This window comes from Octodon degus, unplaced genomic scaffold (genome assembly GCF_000260255.1).
Source record: "Octodon degus isolate 3935 unplaced genomic scaffold, OctDeg1.0 scaffold00148, whole genome shotgun sequence".
In the NCBI taxonomy this organism is placed as follows: Eukaryota; Metazoa; Chordata; class Mammalia; order Rodentia; family Octodontidae; genus Octodon; species Octodon degus.
In genome coordinates, this window is record NW_004524724.1 from 5,107,695 (window position 1) to 5,124,935 (window position 17,241).

A 17,241-nucleotide genomic window follows, 5' to 3' on the forward strand; every position below is an offset into this window, starting at 1 on the left:
TAACATTGAAGAAACAATAGTTTTTATTTATATAGTTGTACATTTTTAAACTAAGGACAATACACTGACATGTTATGTGGATAAAAATTTTGATTTAGAGAACGTAGGGCCAGGGATATAGCTCAGTGGCACAGTGCCTGCCTGGCAAGCACAAGGTCCTGAGTTCACTTCCTGGTACCAAAAAACCCCTGCAAGTTTATATGCACCTGGACCATAAGAAACGGAAGAAAATCAGTTCACATTTTACAGTTAGCAGAGAACCCTAAATGGCACTTGGCCACCATTTCTTGTAACACACTGGGAAAGTGACGTGTGACCGTTACCTGGCGTGGAAAGCCTAAGTTATAACTAAGAAACAGGTTCCTTTTTGATGACCCAGGAATTATGCAGCTTATGACCATTTATTAAGTGGTACAATAAGGAACACTTTGCTTCACTAAGTCTTGAACTAGTCACTTTGCATATTAAAAACAAAAAGAAATTCTCTTAAGATTTTTTTCACTTCGTAGGACTTCTGGCTCAGAAGCATTTTCATTACTGAAGGACACCATGGTTTTATTACATCACTTCCTTTACAAGACTGAAGCTCATGATACAGCTTTTTGATGCTAAACATTTAAAATGAAATGTTTGCAATAAACTCACTATTACTTAAAACTCATACGACACGCTGTATTAGATATGTGTAAATTAGCCAAAGTGAGACGTTGGTCTTTATGTCTAAATGCTATTTCTGAATAAATGAAATAGTAATTAGATTAAGAGTTGATTAGCAACAATATGTTTGAAAGAAAGACAAAATTTCTATCACCTTAACCTCTGTATGCACACAATGGGATTGAAGACATTACATGAAAAACAAATCATATGATTAGGACATTAGAAACCCTACATGTGAACTTAATTTTAATAGTTATCAAAAGAATGAGAGTATTTAAAGCACAATGTCTTAAGTCTTCCTAAATCAAGATTTTTGTTAAAAAGCTTTTAATAATATTAAAAGCAGATTTTTTTTTTTTAAAGTAAAGCTTAAAATGGTTCTAAATGTAAAATAAAGTCATGTAAAATAAAGTTTTTGGTCTTGTTTAGTGACTGAACATAGTACATTTGGAAAAATTTAGGAAGAGAAGACCAAGAAAAAAAAAAGAGGAGACCAAGAATGAACTTTACTAACTAGTAGTTTTCAAAGTTTGCTACTTTTACTCTGTCACTTCTCTTTTAATCTGTATATTAAGACTACCCAGTGTAGGGACTTACTAGGAAGACTTGAGAGTATTTTGTGTAAAAAACATAATTCCACTTTTTAGGACCTTCCTCCAACATTATTCTCATAAAGATGTGATTTTTTTTTGCATTTGAAAGTATGAGAGCTGAAGCAGCAGCCTGCAATTTCAAGGTCAGCATGAACAACTTGCTGACACTGTCTCAAAACAACAACAACAGGGGGCTGGGGAGCTGGCTCAGTAGAGTAAGTGCTTCCCTGGCAAGCGCAAGGGCCTGAGTCCCTGGTTCCACGAAAAGAAAAACCCCAAAAGGTTCAGGGATGTTCAGTGCACAGACCCTGGATTAGGTCCGCAAGGGCACAACCTAACAGTGGTTCCTAGGTTTAAGCTCGAGTGTAGGCCTACGGTGAGGCAGTGGCCTTTTGTGCACCTGGCACGCTTGTCAGTGGTGGAGAGCCTGCCCGACAGGCACGGTGCCCAGGCTCAAGAAGACATGGGTCTGCTATGGTGGATTTGTAAGCACTGCTCTTCTCCCTTTTGTGATTGAGTAAGTTTTGTGGAAGCCGGAAGTCTCCCTGATGAACACAGCAGGCAGGCCCAGGGGACAGCCGTGATAGCCCTGCTGGAATGGTCCCTCGAGCCAGACCTTGGGAAGCGGCCTGCATCATCACTGACCACCTACTGCTGCTTAGGGTCTTCCTCCTGTAGGGATGTATTTAGAGTGTGCCTTGGAGCTGTGGAGGTACATGCCTGTAATTCTAGTACTTGGGAGGCTACAGCAGAAGGCAATTTCAAGGCCAGCCTTGAGTAGTTACCCTGACTCAAAAAAAAAAAAATAAATAAAAAAGTTCATAGCCAGCATAGTTTGGTAGATAGGCTGGAGCACACCTGGAAGGCTACGGCAGGAGGATCACAAGTTCAAAGCCACCCTGTCTCAAAGTAAAAAGGGCTAGAATCTAGCTTTGTGGTAGAGTGCTTGCTTCACATCTAGGAAGCCCTGGGCTCAGTCTCCAGCAGCGCGCACAGACACGCTGGATTACCTAAGCAAACTATTTTGTGAACTTGCTTAGGATTTGAAAACAGACTGGTGAGTGCAACATGGAGCTTCCCTTTCCTTACTGAGCACTTGCTCCACGCCAGGGACTGTCACGCGCCTTACATCCCTTTCTTAGCATCCTCAGACAGGAAACACCCCGGTGAAGCACCTTGCCCAAGATTGCTCAGGTACGCATGCTCAAGTGTTGGATACATCTTTAGGCATTGTGCAGTGAGCACTCTGAAACACGGGGCCCAACAGTCCTGTTTCGCAGGAGGTATGGTGACTACAGCAAGAGAGTTCGTCATAATAAGATAACTCGTACCAAGTCTGATCGCATTGTTCTGAGAAGGCAGCAGTTCGTGTATTTTTGCTAACGATTTCTAAAGAAGTCATCTTTGTCCTTGTGTAATATTTCCTAAGGATAATAATTAGAACTGAAGATGTGGGAACTTTCTAAAGCCAAACATGGTACCTACGTTTAAGTCCAAATGTTATTAAAAGGAGAAGCTCACATAACAAGGAGAGGGGGTGACTGGGAATGGGACCCACGCCTTCACACTGAGCTACATTCCCAGCCACTTTTATTTTTTAATTTGACACAATTAAGGGCCTTCCCAAAGACTCATGTCCATCTCACAATAAAAAGTGCATTTAGCCTCTCTTTGAGTCCCTAAAGTCTTAACAGTTCCAGGACTGCCAAAGTCCCAAGTCTTCTACAGTCTCCTCTGAGACTCAAGATAACTCAGCCCTGAGCCTCTATTAAACAAACAAGTTAGGTATGGTGGTGCACACCCAGCGCTTGGCAGGCGGAGACAGGAGGATCACCGTGAATTAAAGCCAGCTTCAACTGCGCAAGTGTGAGAAACACACTCACTTGCCCAAAGCCAAGGAACAGGCATGGAGACGCGAAGCACAGCGAGAGCAAGACGTCAGTGTTGGTCATGCAAGCGCGGCATCTGCTGGGCAAGGGTGCCCAGGCGAGTACAGCCAGCCTTTTACTCCTTGGTGTGCAGACTGTTCCTGAGTCCTCGGGGGTGTATAATCTTCCTGGACACCACCTCGGTTTTATTCTTTTCTCTCCCTTCTCCACTCCTCCATTCCTCACCCTCAGTATCCTGTCTCCTTGGGGATGTTCCAGAGCTTTATCATGTCCAAAAACCATTAAGCAAGTTTAACTGCTGGTAATTTTCTGCTCAGAGTTAGCTACTTTGCCTGAAAAATGGGCCACTTTGAGTTTCTGTTTCTTACAATAGCGAGACCCTGTCTGGAAAAACCAAAGCCTAAACAAATACACATTTACAACATAAAATGGTGGAATAAGGTAAACATTACCAGTCCAAAATGTAGAAACAGAAAAGTAGCAAAGAGAAACCAGCTCAAAACTAGAGCAAAACCCAGAAAGACAAACATTAAATCCCACAGGCCTGTGTGTGTGCCCTCCAGTGGGGGGTGGGCTCCAGTGGCAGAGGGGCTATGCCCTTCAGGCTTGCTGGCTTCTCCTTAGCAGCGCTCCCTGCTCCCTGGAGCCCAAATCTCCCACTGCGCCACTGGCCTCTGCCTGGAGCCCTAATCTCCCACTGCGCCACTGGCCTCTGCCTGGAGCCCTAATCTCCCACTGCGCCACTGGCCTCTCCCAGGAGCCCTAATCTCCCACTGCGCCACTGGCCTCTCCCAGGAGCCCTAATCTCCCACTGTGCCGCTGGCCTCTCCCAGGAGCCCTAATCTCCCACTGAGCCGCTGGCCTCTCCCAGGAGCCCTAATCTCCCACTGAGCCGCTGGCCTCTCCCAGGAGCCCTAATCTCCCACTGCGCCGCTGGCCTCTCCCAGGAGCCCTAATCTCCCACTGCGCAGCTGGCCTCTCCCAGGAGCCCTAATCTCCCACTGCGCAGCTGGCCTCAACCTTAGAGCTCAATGACCGGCCCACTTCCTGTGCTTTCCTTGAACATCAAGCGCTCTGCCTGTCTGGAAAACCACAGGGACAAGGGCGATCAAGGCCACTCTCCAAACATCAGGCCTGCTTAGATCACACATGGAGCAGCCTCTGAGGGCCTGGGAGGGTCAGCACAGAAAGATACACCTGTAATGTGTAATCTGTGCACCTGTGAGTGCATGAGGCCTCTGGGGGACATTCCTGATCTAAACCATAACAAACTGAAACGTCTAAGTCACCACTGGAGGGCTCGAATTGGACCAGCTCTCCCAGTCCCCAATCTGTTTGCCAGCAGAGGCTCTACTCTCAGTGGGGGACACAGCTCAGCACTGAGGCTGTCCTCAGTAAACACAGATGTCTTAGAGAAGACAGGACACAGACTCTTGCAGGTTCCCTGGAGTCACCCCAAATTTTGCACCAGACACCATAAGGACCCTGCCTGCTGAGATGCCAGATGCCAGAGAACCGACACAGATGTGCATAACAGCTTCCTGGGGCCGCCGCCCTCTCTCCATCCCTGTGGGAAGGGCCCACTCCTCTGCTCCCGAGAGGCCTTTCCGCCCTGTCTGCACCCAGGCATCATACCATTTTCCTTGTTGCTTCTACAAAATCCTGTCCTATACCCAGTGTCAACTAGGTTATGCCAACCTACTGGCATAACCTACTGGCAGGCTTCTCTGGTGTGTCACTCCCTTCAACACACATGTAAAGTATTCCTTTTTTTTTTGTGGAACCGGGGATTGAACTCAGGCCCTTATGCTTGCCAGGGAAGCGCTTATTCCACTGAGCCATCTCCCCCACCCTAAGTATTCCTTTTAAAATGCATTACTATAAGTACAGGGACAGGGTTTGATCCCTATCACCACATGCCACACTGGCCCTGCTCCCAGGCATGATGAGCCACCACGGAGACCGGGCTTGGTAATCCTAGTGCTGCAGAGGCTGAAAACAGGGGGATCACTGAGCTGTGTAGTGAGACCCTGTACCAAATACATAAAAAGAAAAAAAAAAGTAAAATGCAGTATTAACTGGGTGTGTGTTATCACACCCTGTAATCCTAGCACTTGGAAAGTGGAGGCAGGAGGACAACTGGGAGTTTGAGGCTAGCCGAGATTGCATAGTCACCTTAAGGCCAGCTTGAACTATATAGTGAGACCCGATCTTGATCTCTGTCTCTGTCTCTCACACACATTATTAATCATGTCATTCATCTGTTTTCAACATGCTAATTTCACATAGACATGTAAGATGAAGTCCAGCTCCTTAACACAACACAGTAGGTGCTTCAGGACTGGATTTTTTGCTTTACAGCTGTTTTAGTTACTCTTCTGTCAATGCTGGGACAAAATACCCAAGACCTGAAATGAAGGAAGGAAAATTTATTTAGCTCACAGCCACTGGAGGTTTTAGTCCACACTCAGCTGGCTCCAAGACTAAATGGCACATGGCAGAGGGCAGCAGTTCACGGTGGGGGAAAACAGCAAAACAGCAAAACAGCAAGAGCAAAAGGGAGGAGTAGCAGCAACAGTGGCTGCAGAGAGCAAGTCCCTCTCCTCCTCAGATCACCTTCAGGCTATCTGCCCCAGGCTGGGTGTGCCACTGACATCCATAATCCCAGCAGTACTCAGACCTGTAATCCCAGCCTTGGATCATGAATTAGTCACACACTCTAGAACCACACCCCATGACTACATGAGGCTTTGCGGGGGACAGCTAGACACAAAACATAACATTCCACCCCTGGACTCCCAAAGACTCATTCGCATCCCTTTGTGCAAAAGGCATTTTAGTCCATCTCTAAGAGTTGTAAAAGCCTTAACAGTTTCAGCACTGCTGAAAAGTCCGAGTCCCAAGTCTCCAAGATCTAAGGCAGACTCTTAGCTGTGAGCCCCTGTACAAATGAAAAGTTAAACACTTCACAGTCAGTGGCACATGATAAACATTCCAAAAGGTACAAAGTGATAGAAAGCATTGGGATCAAAGCAAGTCCAAAACCCAGCAGGGCAAACATTAAGTCCTATAGTTCTATGTGGAACATCAGAAACAATCTGTGGCAAATTGTGAGCTCCATGTGGCTCTGCCCCTGTGGCACTTCCAGTGGTTGCAGCTCCCATGGCTTCTCTCTTAGGCCAGCTTTGCTCCTTCCTTGCAGTTGTCCTTAGATGATCCATGTTCCTGGCTTTTCCAAACTTCTGGGGTTAAGCTTCTCACTCTGCTTCACACACTGCCCTCCCAGGGGCACACCGTCTGGTCTTCCAGGCCTTTTGAAATCAAGGTGGAAACCTTAACCTCAGAACTTTGCATTCTGCAAGCACCTAAACCGAATGCCACATGGATGATGCCAAGGGCTGCTGCCAGCTGGAGCAGTAGCCAGGCTTTCTTCCCTCTTGGTGTAGGGGTCAAGTGCCTGGATTGCTGAGCACTCGGATCCTGAACAAATTCTCCATGTCTGTGCCATTCTGGAACCTGGTGTGGCTGCCGCCACCACTGAGCACCATGGGGCTCTGCAGCTTTCTCCTCAAGGCAAAGTCCTCACCCTTTCAATGCTGAAGCTGCCAAGGGGGGGAACTGGATGCCTCCAGTGGTGCCCTCAGGCCATCCTTTCCATTCTCTTGTTTTTCTCAGCAATGGAGATCCTCTCAGCTCTATCTTTGCCTTCCACAGCTTTATTGGAGTTTCCTTTCTGGCCAAATTTACAACATTTTAAATCATCCTGCTGGGCTCTTTGCTCTTAACTTTCAACATAAATCTAACTAAAGCCTTCAATAATAGCTATGCCATTGTCTCAGTATTCAACTGCTTTGATTTTTTTTTTTTTTTTTTTTTCGGAACCGGGGATTGAACTCAGGCCTTTGTGCTTGCCAGGGAAGCGCTTATTCCACTGAGCCATCTCCCCGGCCCCAGTATTCAACTGCTTTGAGATTTCCTTTGTCAGATTAATCAGTCTGCCACTCTTTATCTCAGTCTCAGGCAAAGTCTCTGGACACAGCAAAATGCAGACAAACTTTCTACCAAGCCATAATACAAATCATCTGCAGTCCAACAACCAGTGCAGTCCTTCTTCCCAGCAGAAACCTCCCCAGCCTGGTCTTTACAGGCAGGATTTCTGTCAGTCCTCTAGTCTTCTGAGTTCTGACCAGAATCTCCCATATAGACCAGCCAAAAGCTGTTCCAGCACTTCTCTTGGAGGCGACATCTCTGAACGCTTCCTATCTCTTCCCATAAGCCATTCCCAAAAGCTTGGAATACACAACGGTCAGGTAGTCACAGCAACGACCCCACTCTCAGTACCAAATACTGTCTTGGTTACTTTTCTCTCATTGCTGGGACAAAATACCCAACACCAAAAATTAAGAAAGGAAAGGTTTATTTAGCTCAAAGTTGTCAGAAGTTTCAGTCAACACTTCAGTCCATGCTCTGCTGGCTTCAAGACAGAGTAGCACACCACAGAAGCAACAGCTCGTGGGGGCACAACAGCAAAGGGAGGCGATGCGCCTGTGGTTTCTTGAAAGCCTCTCTCCCTTCCTTCCACATTGGCTGTGGTGACCAGAGCCCCTCCAAGGAAGTGGCGCCCTTCCTTCCATGCTGACTGCAGACTAGAGCTCCTCCGAGGAAGTGTGGCACAAACCATCCTTTCTCAGTCCTTTAAGTGCTGAGTCACTCTAGGGTGGTCCCTGCATGCCCTAGGGAGGTACCTCACACACCCAAGGGAGGACCATGAGGCTGAGGCCAGCCTGGGTTACATGGTGAGACTGCGCACCCGCATGCATGTACACACAGTCTTCCACCTTGCTGTCAAGCTTCCACCTTCACAAAATTGGATTAGATACTGTCCCTTTGAATGTCCCCCCAAGAGTGTATTTGCTTGACTTCCCCTTGTAGTCCATAAATTCCTCATGTAGTAAGAACTTGTCTCACTTAAGCTTCTCTCTCCAGAACCCACTATAAAGTTAACTTTTTTTTCTTTGTATATTTTGTTATAGGGTCTCACTATGCAGATTGGACTTGTAGTGATTCTCCTGTTTTCAGCCTCCCCAGTGTGGGATTACAGGCATGTGCCACCATGTCGGGACTCTGTTGCCAGTTCGGTGTGCCCTGGGAGCAGGGCTGGTGCAGCATGTGGACTGAAGATCGAACCCTGATCCCTGGGCTTGCCAAAGCAGGCATTTTATTCACTGAGCTATCTAGCCAGTCCTAAAGTTAACATTTTTTGAATGAATTCTTGTGATTAACTTCAATTTAGTCCTTTCTCTCTACTTCCTTGACAGCATGAGGTGAGAAGTTTTGTGTCCCCACACACTCACCACATTAATATTCTCCTTTACCATGGCCCAAAAATAACAGAGTCTAAAACCCTGACCCAATATAAGTGTTTCTTATTTCAAATGGTTAATCACAGATACTTTATCACAGCAACAGAAAACTCACACATCAAGTATGGGAGGAACTAACCTGTGCACCATGAGCTTCACGCGCTGTGCTAAGTGTGGGTAGTAAGTCAGCCATCGTGAGGCATGTAACGACAGGAATGGACCATACCTGGGTTGAGGACGGGCAATGAAGAGGCACATGAGAGAGCCATTTACTCAGGGGTGTTGGCACACGCCCGTATTCCCAGCACTCCAGAAGCTGAAGCAGGAAGTCACTGCAGCAATTTTGAGGCCAGCCTGAACTACAGAGAGCCTATCTCAATTGAAAAAAGGTGACATTTAAGGACAGTAAGGGAGGCTACTGCGGCTTTCCTTTTATTTTTAATGTTTCCCCTCTTTTGTTCAGCCCAAGTTCTCTCTGCAGAGCCAGTTTCTCCCTTACTCTTCACTCACCATAAAAACGTCAACATAGAAAGGGATAGAAGGACCAAGTAAATCTTAACTATTCATAAGGCAGGGAGCATATCACATCCAGAGTGACAAGTAAATTATTCCTAAATCAAACATGAATTAGGGCCAGCAAGATCATTCAATGGACTAAGCCCCTGCTTAGACAAACGCAGGCATGCCATGCTGGCCCCACCCCTGGGCACTCAGAGCTGGCCACTGAGACTGGGTGTGGTGGTGCACGCCTGTAATCCCAGTGCTGGGGAGGCTGAAAACAGGAGGCTCATTACCAATCTGAGCTGCGTCGTGAGACCTTGTATCAAATACAAACACACAAACAAACATGCATTATGAGTAAGATCTGGTCTCACAAGTGAGCTGCCCAAGAAACACAGACAAAGCCTAGTGGTGCTCAGTATGCTGATTTATGCCAAGCTACAGCTGTAGGCAGGCATACCTGCTTCTCTAAAAGAACAAATATGTGTTCACAACATCTTCAATCCCCTTATACTAAAGTCTAGTATTACGACTTGTGTCTAGATGTCCTCCCAGAGGTTTTTGCACTCACAGGTGGGGCTCCTGGGAGGTGGCTGGACCACGGGGGTGTGACATTGGGATTAAGAGTCCATGGCACTGGATTAGTCCACTGTTTGTTTTAGCACAGTTCAGCATGTGGCTGGATAGATTACTGAAGACACAAGCCCCACACTGGGGGTGGGTAGCACCAACCAATGGGTCTGCAGCCCGGATGGAATATAAAGGGAAGGGAATGTGTGCTGACGCTGCTTCCTGCCTGCTACACCATGGACTGTTTCTCCCCTGCGAGGCCCCTCGCAGGCCACAAGGCTTTGTTCTGGCTTTTTTTTTTTTTTTTCCAGAACTGGGGATTGAACTCAGGCCCTTGCCAGGGAAGCACTTCTTCCACCGAGCCATCTCCCAGCCCCGGCCACAATGCTTTTGAACCTGCCTATGGACTAAAATATTGACACTGAGCCAAAATAAACCTCCTTTAACTTGTGGGTGTCAAATATTTTGTCCCAGCAATGAGAAAAGTTGCTAAGAAACTGCTCTTCATATAGTATCAGGGATGAATGGGAAGACAGGACATCAACAGTAGCATTAATATTTAGCTACTACTCTCCTTCTGTTCTGCGCTCACACCCTATCATGAGTACCTCCGCTTATCCCGCCTCTTTCTCTTTGCTATGCTTTAAATTGATTTTTAATTCACTGCTGCTTGTGTGCTTGATCACTGTAGACCTGATACTTTCGTAAGGTAGCACGTGGGAAGATTCTGGCACTTGCCCTGGCTGATGGAAATCCCAGGGCTGGAGCGATGAGAACAGCAGCGAGACTAATTTGAAGGTGGAGGGCCGGATGGTTCTGTAGTGCAGTGCAAAATGAAGAGGCACACACAGCTTGGTAAACTAATGAAGCCTCCTGTAAGCGGCAGGGTTTGTCAATGATGCAGATTAGGTCAGCGGGCAGCCCATCAATGAAGTGGGTGCACCTGCACAGCCGGTGCTGGACACTGAGGGTGCAATCCATGGGCTCCAACAGCAGACAGAAGCATCTACTAACAAGGGAACCTGCTGCTGCTGCTTTAGTCCAGAAGGGTATTCCTGATAAGATACGGTCAATTAGAAAACTGCAATTTTGCTCCCCTACTTTCTGACTACAGTGATTTCATTTTCTCCTTCTCCAATTTTTATTGTGCAGAAGATAACTGGTATATGTACATAAACGTAATACTTTTGTCTAACTAAATAGATGTGACGGGGGAAGATACTGGTTCTGTGAAATATACCTTATCAATTAGTGAATATCATGCTCATTCAGCTCTTCCCTGTATATTCCAGCTATTTTGATATTTTCAGAAAAATAAAATCAAATCCCTGAATATTTTGTTCCTGTTTGGTTTTGAGTCAGGGTCTTGCTATGTAGCTCAGAATGGCCTGGATTCACTACGTAGCCCAGGGTAGCCTCAAAATCTTTCTGCTTTAGCCTCCCAGGTACTGGAATTGCCCCATGCACTGCCACACCCACCTAATCCCTGAATATTTTGATAGTAGGATTTTTTTTTTTTTTAATTTTAGGGAAGAGTCTACAGAGTGTTCAGGGTCTCACTACTAGATCAGACTCACAGTGATCTGCCTGTTTACAGCCTCCCAAGAGCTGGGATTACAGGCATGCATCACCATACCCAATCTCAATTGCTGTCTCAGCGCACACTGGGGCAGAGCCGGCCCCGGCCCCTGCGCCTGCGCCTGCTTGCAGGCACTTCAATCTGCTGAGCTATCTGGCTGGCCCTGATAGTCAGATTTTTGTTTATCATTTATCCTATTAAAACCAATTTTATTATTGCCTTGTAAGTCACTGTTGGGTAAAGAGCAATCTATCTTTAGGTAGGGATAAATAACTCAAAATACTTTTCCCTTCTAGTTAAGTCTTGTTTAAACTTGCTTACAATAAAAACAAATTACTAACAAACTGAGATTCAACGTTTCAATTTAATCAGACCCCATTTTGAGGCCTCTGGAATGGCCAGGAAGTAGAAGCTACTCTTACATACCAGGTACTTTCTTACCTCATAACAGTAAGTGTTATATAACACAATATTAAAGCACACAGCAACCTTATGAGAAAAAAACAAAATTCTGTAGATGAGGAAACTGAGTTTCCAAGGACTAAGTAACTTGCCCAAATAAAGCAAAGAAATGAAGACACTAGAATGCATGGCCATAATATGGCTTCAAGATCCACGTTCTTTGCATAGGCTTATTCATTTTTGTATCTTCAATACTACCTAATATGACGCCCGACATACGGTAGACATATTCCTTGATTACTTCAAATGAATGAATTCTTGCTTTCATTTGCCGTGTTAGCTTATGATAAATTAACTTCTTTGAAACTCAGTCTCCTCAGAATATATGCGACTATTATTTAAAGTTAACACATGTAAAAAAAAAAAAAAAAAAGAAAAAAGAAATCACTCCTTTGGCTTCTCTAACTGCTTTAAGAGCTCTATTGTTTTAGGACAGGTTTGAGGAAGGAAAGTCTGTTCTACTTTACCATCTACTTCAGCTCCAGCGAACTGCCCCGAAACAGGTGCATGCTGTTCCCGCCACACTGCAGCTTTAATATACTTACATCTCTTTCACCTCATTGTTACTGGACAAATTATTTTTTATTTCTGTTAGTTGCCTTTAGGCCGGCCACCAGGAGCCTGATCTTAGTAATTCCACCTGACTCCTGTCCACTGACACCTCATGGCTGGAGTGCCGCCTCTCTGCCACTTCCACTTTCGGACGTGCAGGAACAAGGAGGCTCTGGAGTACACGGTTTTTTCAGTCTTTTTAATCTATTACTATTACATTATTTTACTTTGTAACCACTACCTTTTCGTCGTGTTTATGCTATTTTTACCCTGAATTTAGGCTTCTGCAGCTCGCTCTTTCAGCAGGTGACCCTAGGTTAGTGTCATCAGGCTCCGGTCCTCATCCGTGCGCAGGCAGTGGTTCTACCTACCTCGGAGGCGTCCAGTCAGCGTAGGGCTCCGCAGGCCCAAGCGTCGGGAGCACGGGGCGCCCCGCCAGCTCTCCGGGTTCTGCGCCCGCCGGGATCCTACCCGGAGAAAGCGCGCAGGCGTCTCCCGGTCCGCCTGGCCGGGGCGGGGCGAGCGCGGCCCCGAGGTCTACGCGCAGCCGTTGCGACTGGCGGGGGGCGGAGCCGGCGCAAGGAGGCGGGGCCAGCGTGTGTGGGCGGGGCCCAGTGTTGAATCTGGGCGGGGCCGTCCGTGGGCGTGGGCAGGCGGAGGAGGAGCTGCCAGAGACCTATGCCAAAGAGCACAGGTCTCCAGTGCAGGGGGCGGGGCCGACTCTGCGGAGAGGGCGGCCCCAGGAAGGCGGTGCTTGAGGAGGGGCCGGTGGCGGTGGGCGTGGCCCGACGCTCCGGAGGCGGGGCCGAGCCGCGCAGAGCGTCCCAGCAGAGCAGGCCTCAGAGGGTCGCGGTGCGTGCGACGCCGGGGCTGGCGGTCCCGTGGGCTACCCGGTTTCCGTCCGAGTCGGGCGAGTTCTGCGGCGCTCGGTTCCGTGCTTCCCACGCTGCGCTGAGTCTGCGTGATGGACGACCCGGCGGGGCCGGAAGCGGGCTTGCCCGGGCCGGTAGAGGTGAGCGTCATTGTCGCCGTCCTCCGCCCTGGGGTCGCGCCAGCCTCGGCTCACGGTGCGGCGGAGACCTGCTCTTCAGAGGCCGGCTCAGCGAGGATCGAGACGCGAGCTCCTGGGCGAGGGAGCGGGGAGCCGAGTCCGCTGCGCCTCGCGGCCCTGCTCTGCGCTGCCTCGCTCCTCGCTCTCGTTGCCGCGGGGGCTGGGGCGTGGAGGCCGGGGCAGCCCAGCTGCGGAGCAGACGCGTGCCGTGCCCGGGTGTGTGCGTGCGGGGAGTAGCACGACGGCGAGACTGTGCCCCTTAGCCGAATCTTTGCAGTGTCGGCTTCCTCATTTAAACCGGGGAAGTGGTACTCCCCTTGCAGAGAATTCGGGTGCTTTATGCAAAGTGCCCTAGAAGTTGGAGGTGCTTAGGAGACCCAAGGGAGCTTGTCTTCTCCGCTTCAGGGTTTCGAAGTAAAGGAAGTTTAAATTGTTGCTCTGTTAATTTTCATGCCCTATTATTTTACAAAGATGTCTGAATTATTTGGAATAAGAAATAATTTTTGTAGTGGAACCCGTTTCAGTGTGTGGTGTCTTGGACTTGGGTGCATAAAAGTTGCAGCTCACTGCTTAGCCCTGCATTTCTTCAGAAGGCTGGAGATCTGAGGTTTGACATTTTATAGCCATTTTTTTAATTTTTAAAAACTTTTTTGTTTTTTCTTCAAGACGGGGACTCACTCGTATACTCTAGGCCTGCCTTGAACTCAGTGCTCTTCCTGCCTCATCCCCCAAGTGCTGGGCTTACAGACGTGTACTACCAGGCCCAGTTTTTATATCCATTTGGTAACTAATTAACAACGTGCACGTGAAAGTCTCTCAGCGTTTTTTACCCTCTCCTGTTTTGTGAAGACTTTCAGCTTGCAGTGCAGGTTGGCCTTGAGCCCAACGTGTAGCTCAGGCTGACCTCGAACTTTAGGGGATCCTCCTGTCTCATTCTTGTTTGTGCCGGATTACAAGCTTGCCCACTAAGTCGGGCAGCATTTTCTTCCTTTTGAAACAAATAAATTTATTTATTTAGTACCTGTGATCGAAGTCTGGATCTTGCATTCGCCAGGCAGGTGCTTATGCTGCTGAGCTGTATCCCGGGCCCCAACAAATACAGTTAGTACCCGTTTTCCCATGCATGGGGAAAGTGAACTTTTCTGTTTTGCTGAGGACTTCAGGCTTTTCCCTGAAAGTTAACCTTTTGATTAAAGCTATCTCAGTGTCCAGTACACAAAGACCCCTGCAAGATGTTCAGCTGTAGAATGAATTTTGTGGAGCATTTCAGTGCAGACATTTTAAATATGAGATCCAAGGGTGTCTTAAGACCTTCTCAATGTAAGTGTAGTGTGGGCCCCCTGCTTCCCCATCATCTTCCTGCTTCCCCGTCACCTTCCTGCTTCCCCGTCACCTTCCTGCTTCCCCGTCACCTTCCTGCTTCCCCGTCACCGTCCTGCTTCCCCGTCACCGTCCTGCTTCCCCACCACCTTCCTGCTTCCCTGTCACCTTGCGTAGTGCGAAAGTGAATCAGAGGACGAGTCTGCACCTGCATTTGTAACAGCACTTCAGATGACCCTGGGACCTGTACGTGAAGAAGTGTCGCCTAATGGTCTCTGCCTGGGTTTGGGTTTCCTAAAGTTCTATGTGGACTTTATATATGTAGGTCTTACATCCCCTCAGACTCTGCTTTCGTACACCCATATAACTCATATACTGTTGTACAGGCTGTCATTGTATAGCCGAGGCTGGCCTGGAGCTAGAGATTCTCCTGGCTTGGGCTCTTGGTTCACCTGGATCCTTTCGATTTCATGGTTGTGTTATACTCCAGGACCAGTTTTTTTTTTTTTTTTAAATGTATTTAAAAAATACATTAAAAGGGTTTACAGGGTCTCACTACGTAGATTGGACTCATAATGAGTCTCCTGTTTTCAGCCTCCTGAGCGCTGGGATTATAGGCATGTGCCACCACTACCAGGCTCAATTGCTGTCTCAGCACACCTGGGGTGGGGGGCGGCATACCGGGGATGGAACCCCAGCTGCTGCGCTCTGCCTAAGCAGGTGCTTTAGTCCGCAGAGCTATCTAGCTGGCCCTTCTTTTCTATTTATTTATTTATCTTTGTGTATGTGTTCTGTACACTGTCTCACTACGTAGATTGGACTCATAATGAGTCTCCTGTCTTCAGCCTGCCCAGCACTGGGATTCCAGGCATGTTCCACCAAGCCTGGTCTCTGTGGCTGGCTCAGTGTGCCCGGGAGCAGGGCCAGCACAGCACGTGGTGCTAGGGATTGAACCCTGGTCCCTATGCTTGCCTAAACAGGAGCTTATTTCCTGAGCTATCTCACTGGCCCAAGGACCAGTTTTCTTTAATTTCAAACCTGTGAATACTAATTGTATTATAATTTAGCTAAATAATTTATAAAATATGAATATGAAAAAGCTATTTGTATGAGAGCTGAAATTGAAAACCTCAAAACCTCAACAAAAGTGGGTTATTAAAAACAATTCTAAAATATGAGTTCTTAGCACAGGTCCATGGAGGGAAACCTGGAGAACCCTGTGTGGGCTTCCTAAAATCACAGTAAAATATTTATAGTGAACTCCCGGTGCTTGCTGGAGCTCAGTTCCAGGGTGTATGCTGCTTCAATCTCTGTCTTCACATCTTCGCAGTGTGCACCTAATGTAGCTGCTGCTTTCTGTCACTGAGGGTGTAGTCTGTGACCTTCACCCAGAGCCATTTTGAGACAGGATCTTGCAAAGTCACTACATGCTTAGGTTGGGCTTGAATTTAAGGTCCTCCTGCCTCAGCCTCCCAGAATCTGGGCTCATAGGTTTGTGCCCAACTAGCTTCTGCTTTCAATCCACATTTTATCAAGATGAAACAGAAGTGTACATACAAGTGTGACTTTCTTTTTGGGGAGTGGGGTTTGAGACAGTCTCCCTATTTTGCTCAGGCTGGCCTAGAACTCGTGTGATCCTCTTGCCCTCCCTCCCAAGTGCTGGCACTACAGGTGCGCGCTACCACAGCCAGCTACAGGTGTCACTTTCTTCAGATGCAGTGGGCCCAGCCTTCGGCACTTTCGTGGGCCTGAACCCTGATGGGCTCTGGATCAGCGCGTGGAGATCCTTTCAGGCTGAGGGTGCTGATGCCTGCGGGTGACAGCTGTGCCTCCTCCCCAGTTTCAGGACCACTCAGCAAATGGAGAAAAGCAGGGGCTTCTAGTCCTAGATGTACAACTACCCCTCATGATAAAATTCATGACAGAAGGCATCGAAGCTGCCCAGTGTTGACAGTGTGTAATCTGGGGGACCTAGAGGAGGAGCAGCCAGGCATGGTGCCGCGCCTCCGGTGTTTCAGCACTCACGAGGCTGAGGCACGAGGAAGGCTTAGAGTTTGAGGTCAGCCTGGGCTACATAGCGGGACCTTGCCTCAAAAAACAAACAAAAAAAAAGCAACGTGGGCCAAGATAGGTTGAGAAGTCTGTGGGCTGTGGACTCTGCCTTCTCCGTCAGGCGTTGGCCCCCGCCTTGTCGCATCTGATGCATCACTTTCAAGCTTCTCCAGCTGTGCGTTATTCCACAAGTTCTTAAAGCCGGTTAGAGATGGTGTTGATTGAATAGTTAATTGCTGTGATAATTCTTGGCTGTAGGAACAACCGTTAAAAAGCCAACCGAAGACATCTCAGGACTCAATAATGTCACTATTTTAAAATGTACAGCTCTTGCTGGGTGTGGTTGTGCACACCTGTAATCCCATTGCTTGGGAGGCTGAGGCAAAAGATCTCTGCAGGTTCAAAGCCAGACTTAAGTACACTTTTTGAGACCCTGTCTCAGAAAACAGAACAAAGTACAGCGCTTGACAGTGCAAAGTACTTTCATTTGTATTAAGTCCTCTGATCTTTTACCAGCTCTTTGAAATAAGCATGGCAACCATTATCTTTCATTTACGGATACAGGATTCAGATTAGAAGATGTGGCTGAGGGGCCGGGGAGATAGCTCAATAGAATAAGCTGGCAAGCACAAGGACCTGAGTTCAATCC

The 17,241-nt window shown here is 47.7% G+C and overlaps 1 protein-coding gene across 1 annotated transcript in view; it reads left to right on the top strand.

Annotated features, from left to right (window-relative positions):
- Window positions 1-12,940: 12,940 nt before the first annotated feature.
- Rrm2b (ribonucleotide reductase regulatory TP53 inducible subunit M2B) overlaps window positions 12,941-17,241 on the top strand; it is a 39,662-nt gene continuing 35,361 nt past the window's right edge. Inside the window, exon 1 of the mRNA XM_023702346.1 lies at window positions 12,941-13,181. Within this exon, the coding sequence (XP_023558114.1) occupies window positions 13,134-13,181 (48 nt within the window). The 5' untranslated portion in view covers window positions 12,941-13,133. The remainder of the gene's footprint in view (window positions 13,182-17,241) is intronic.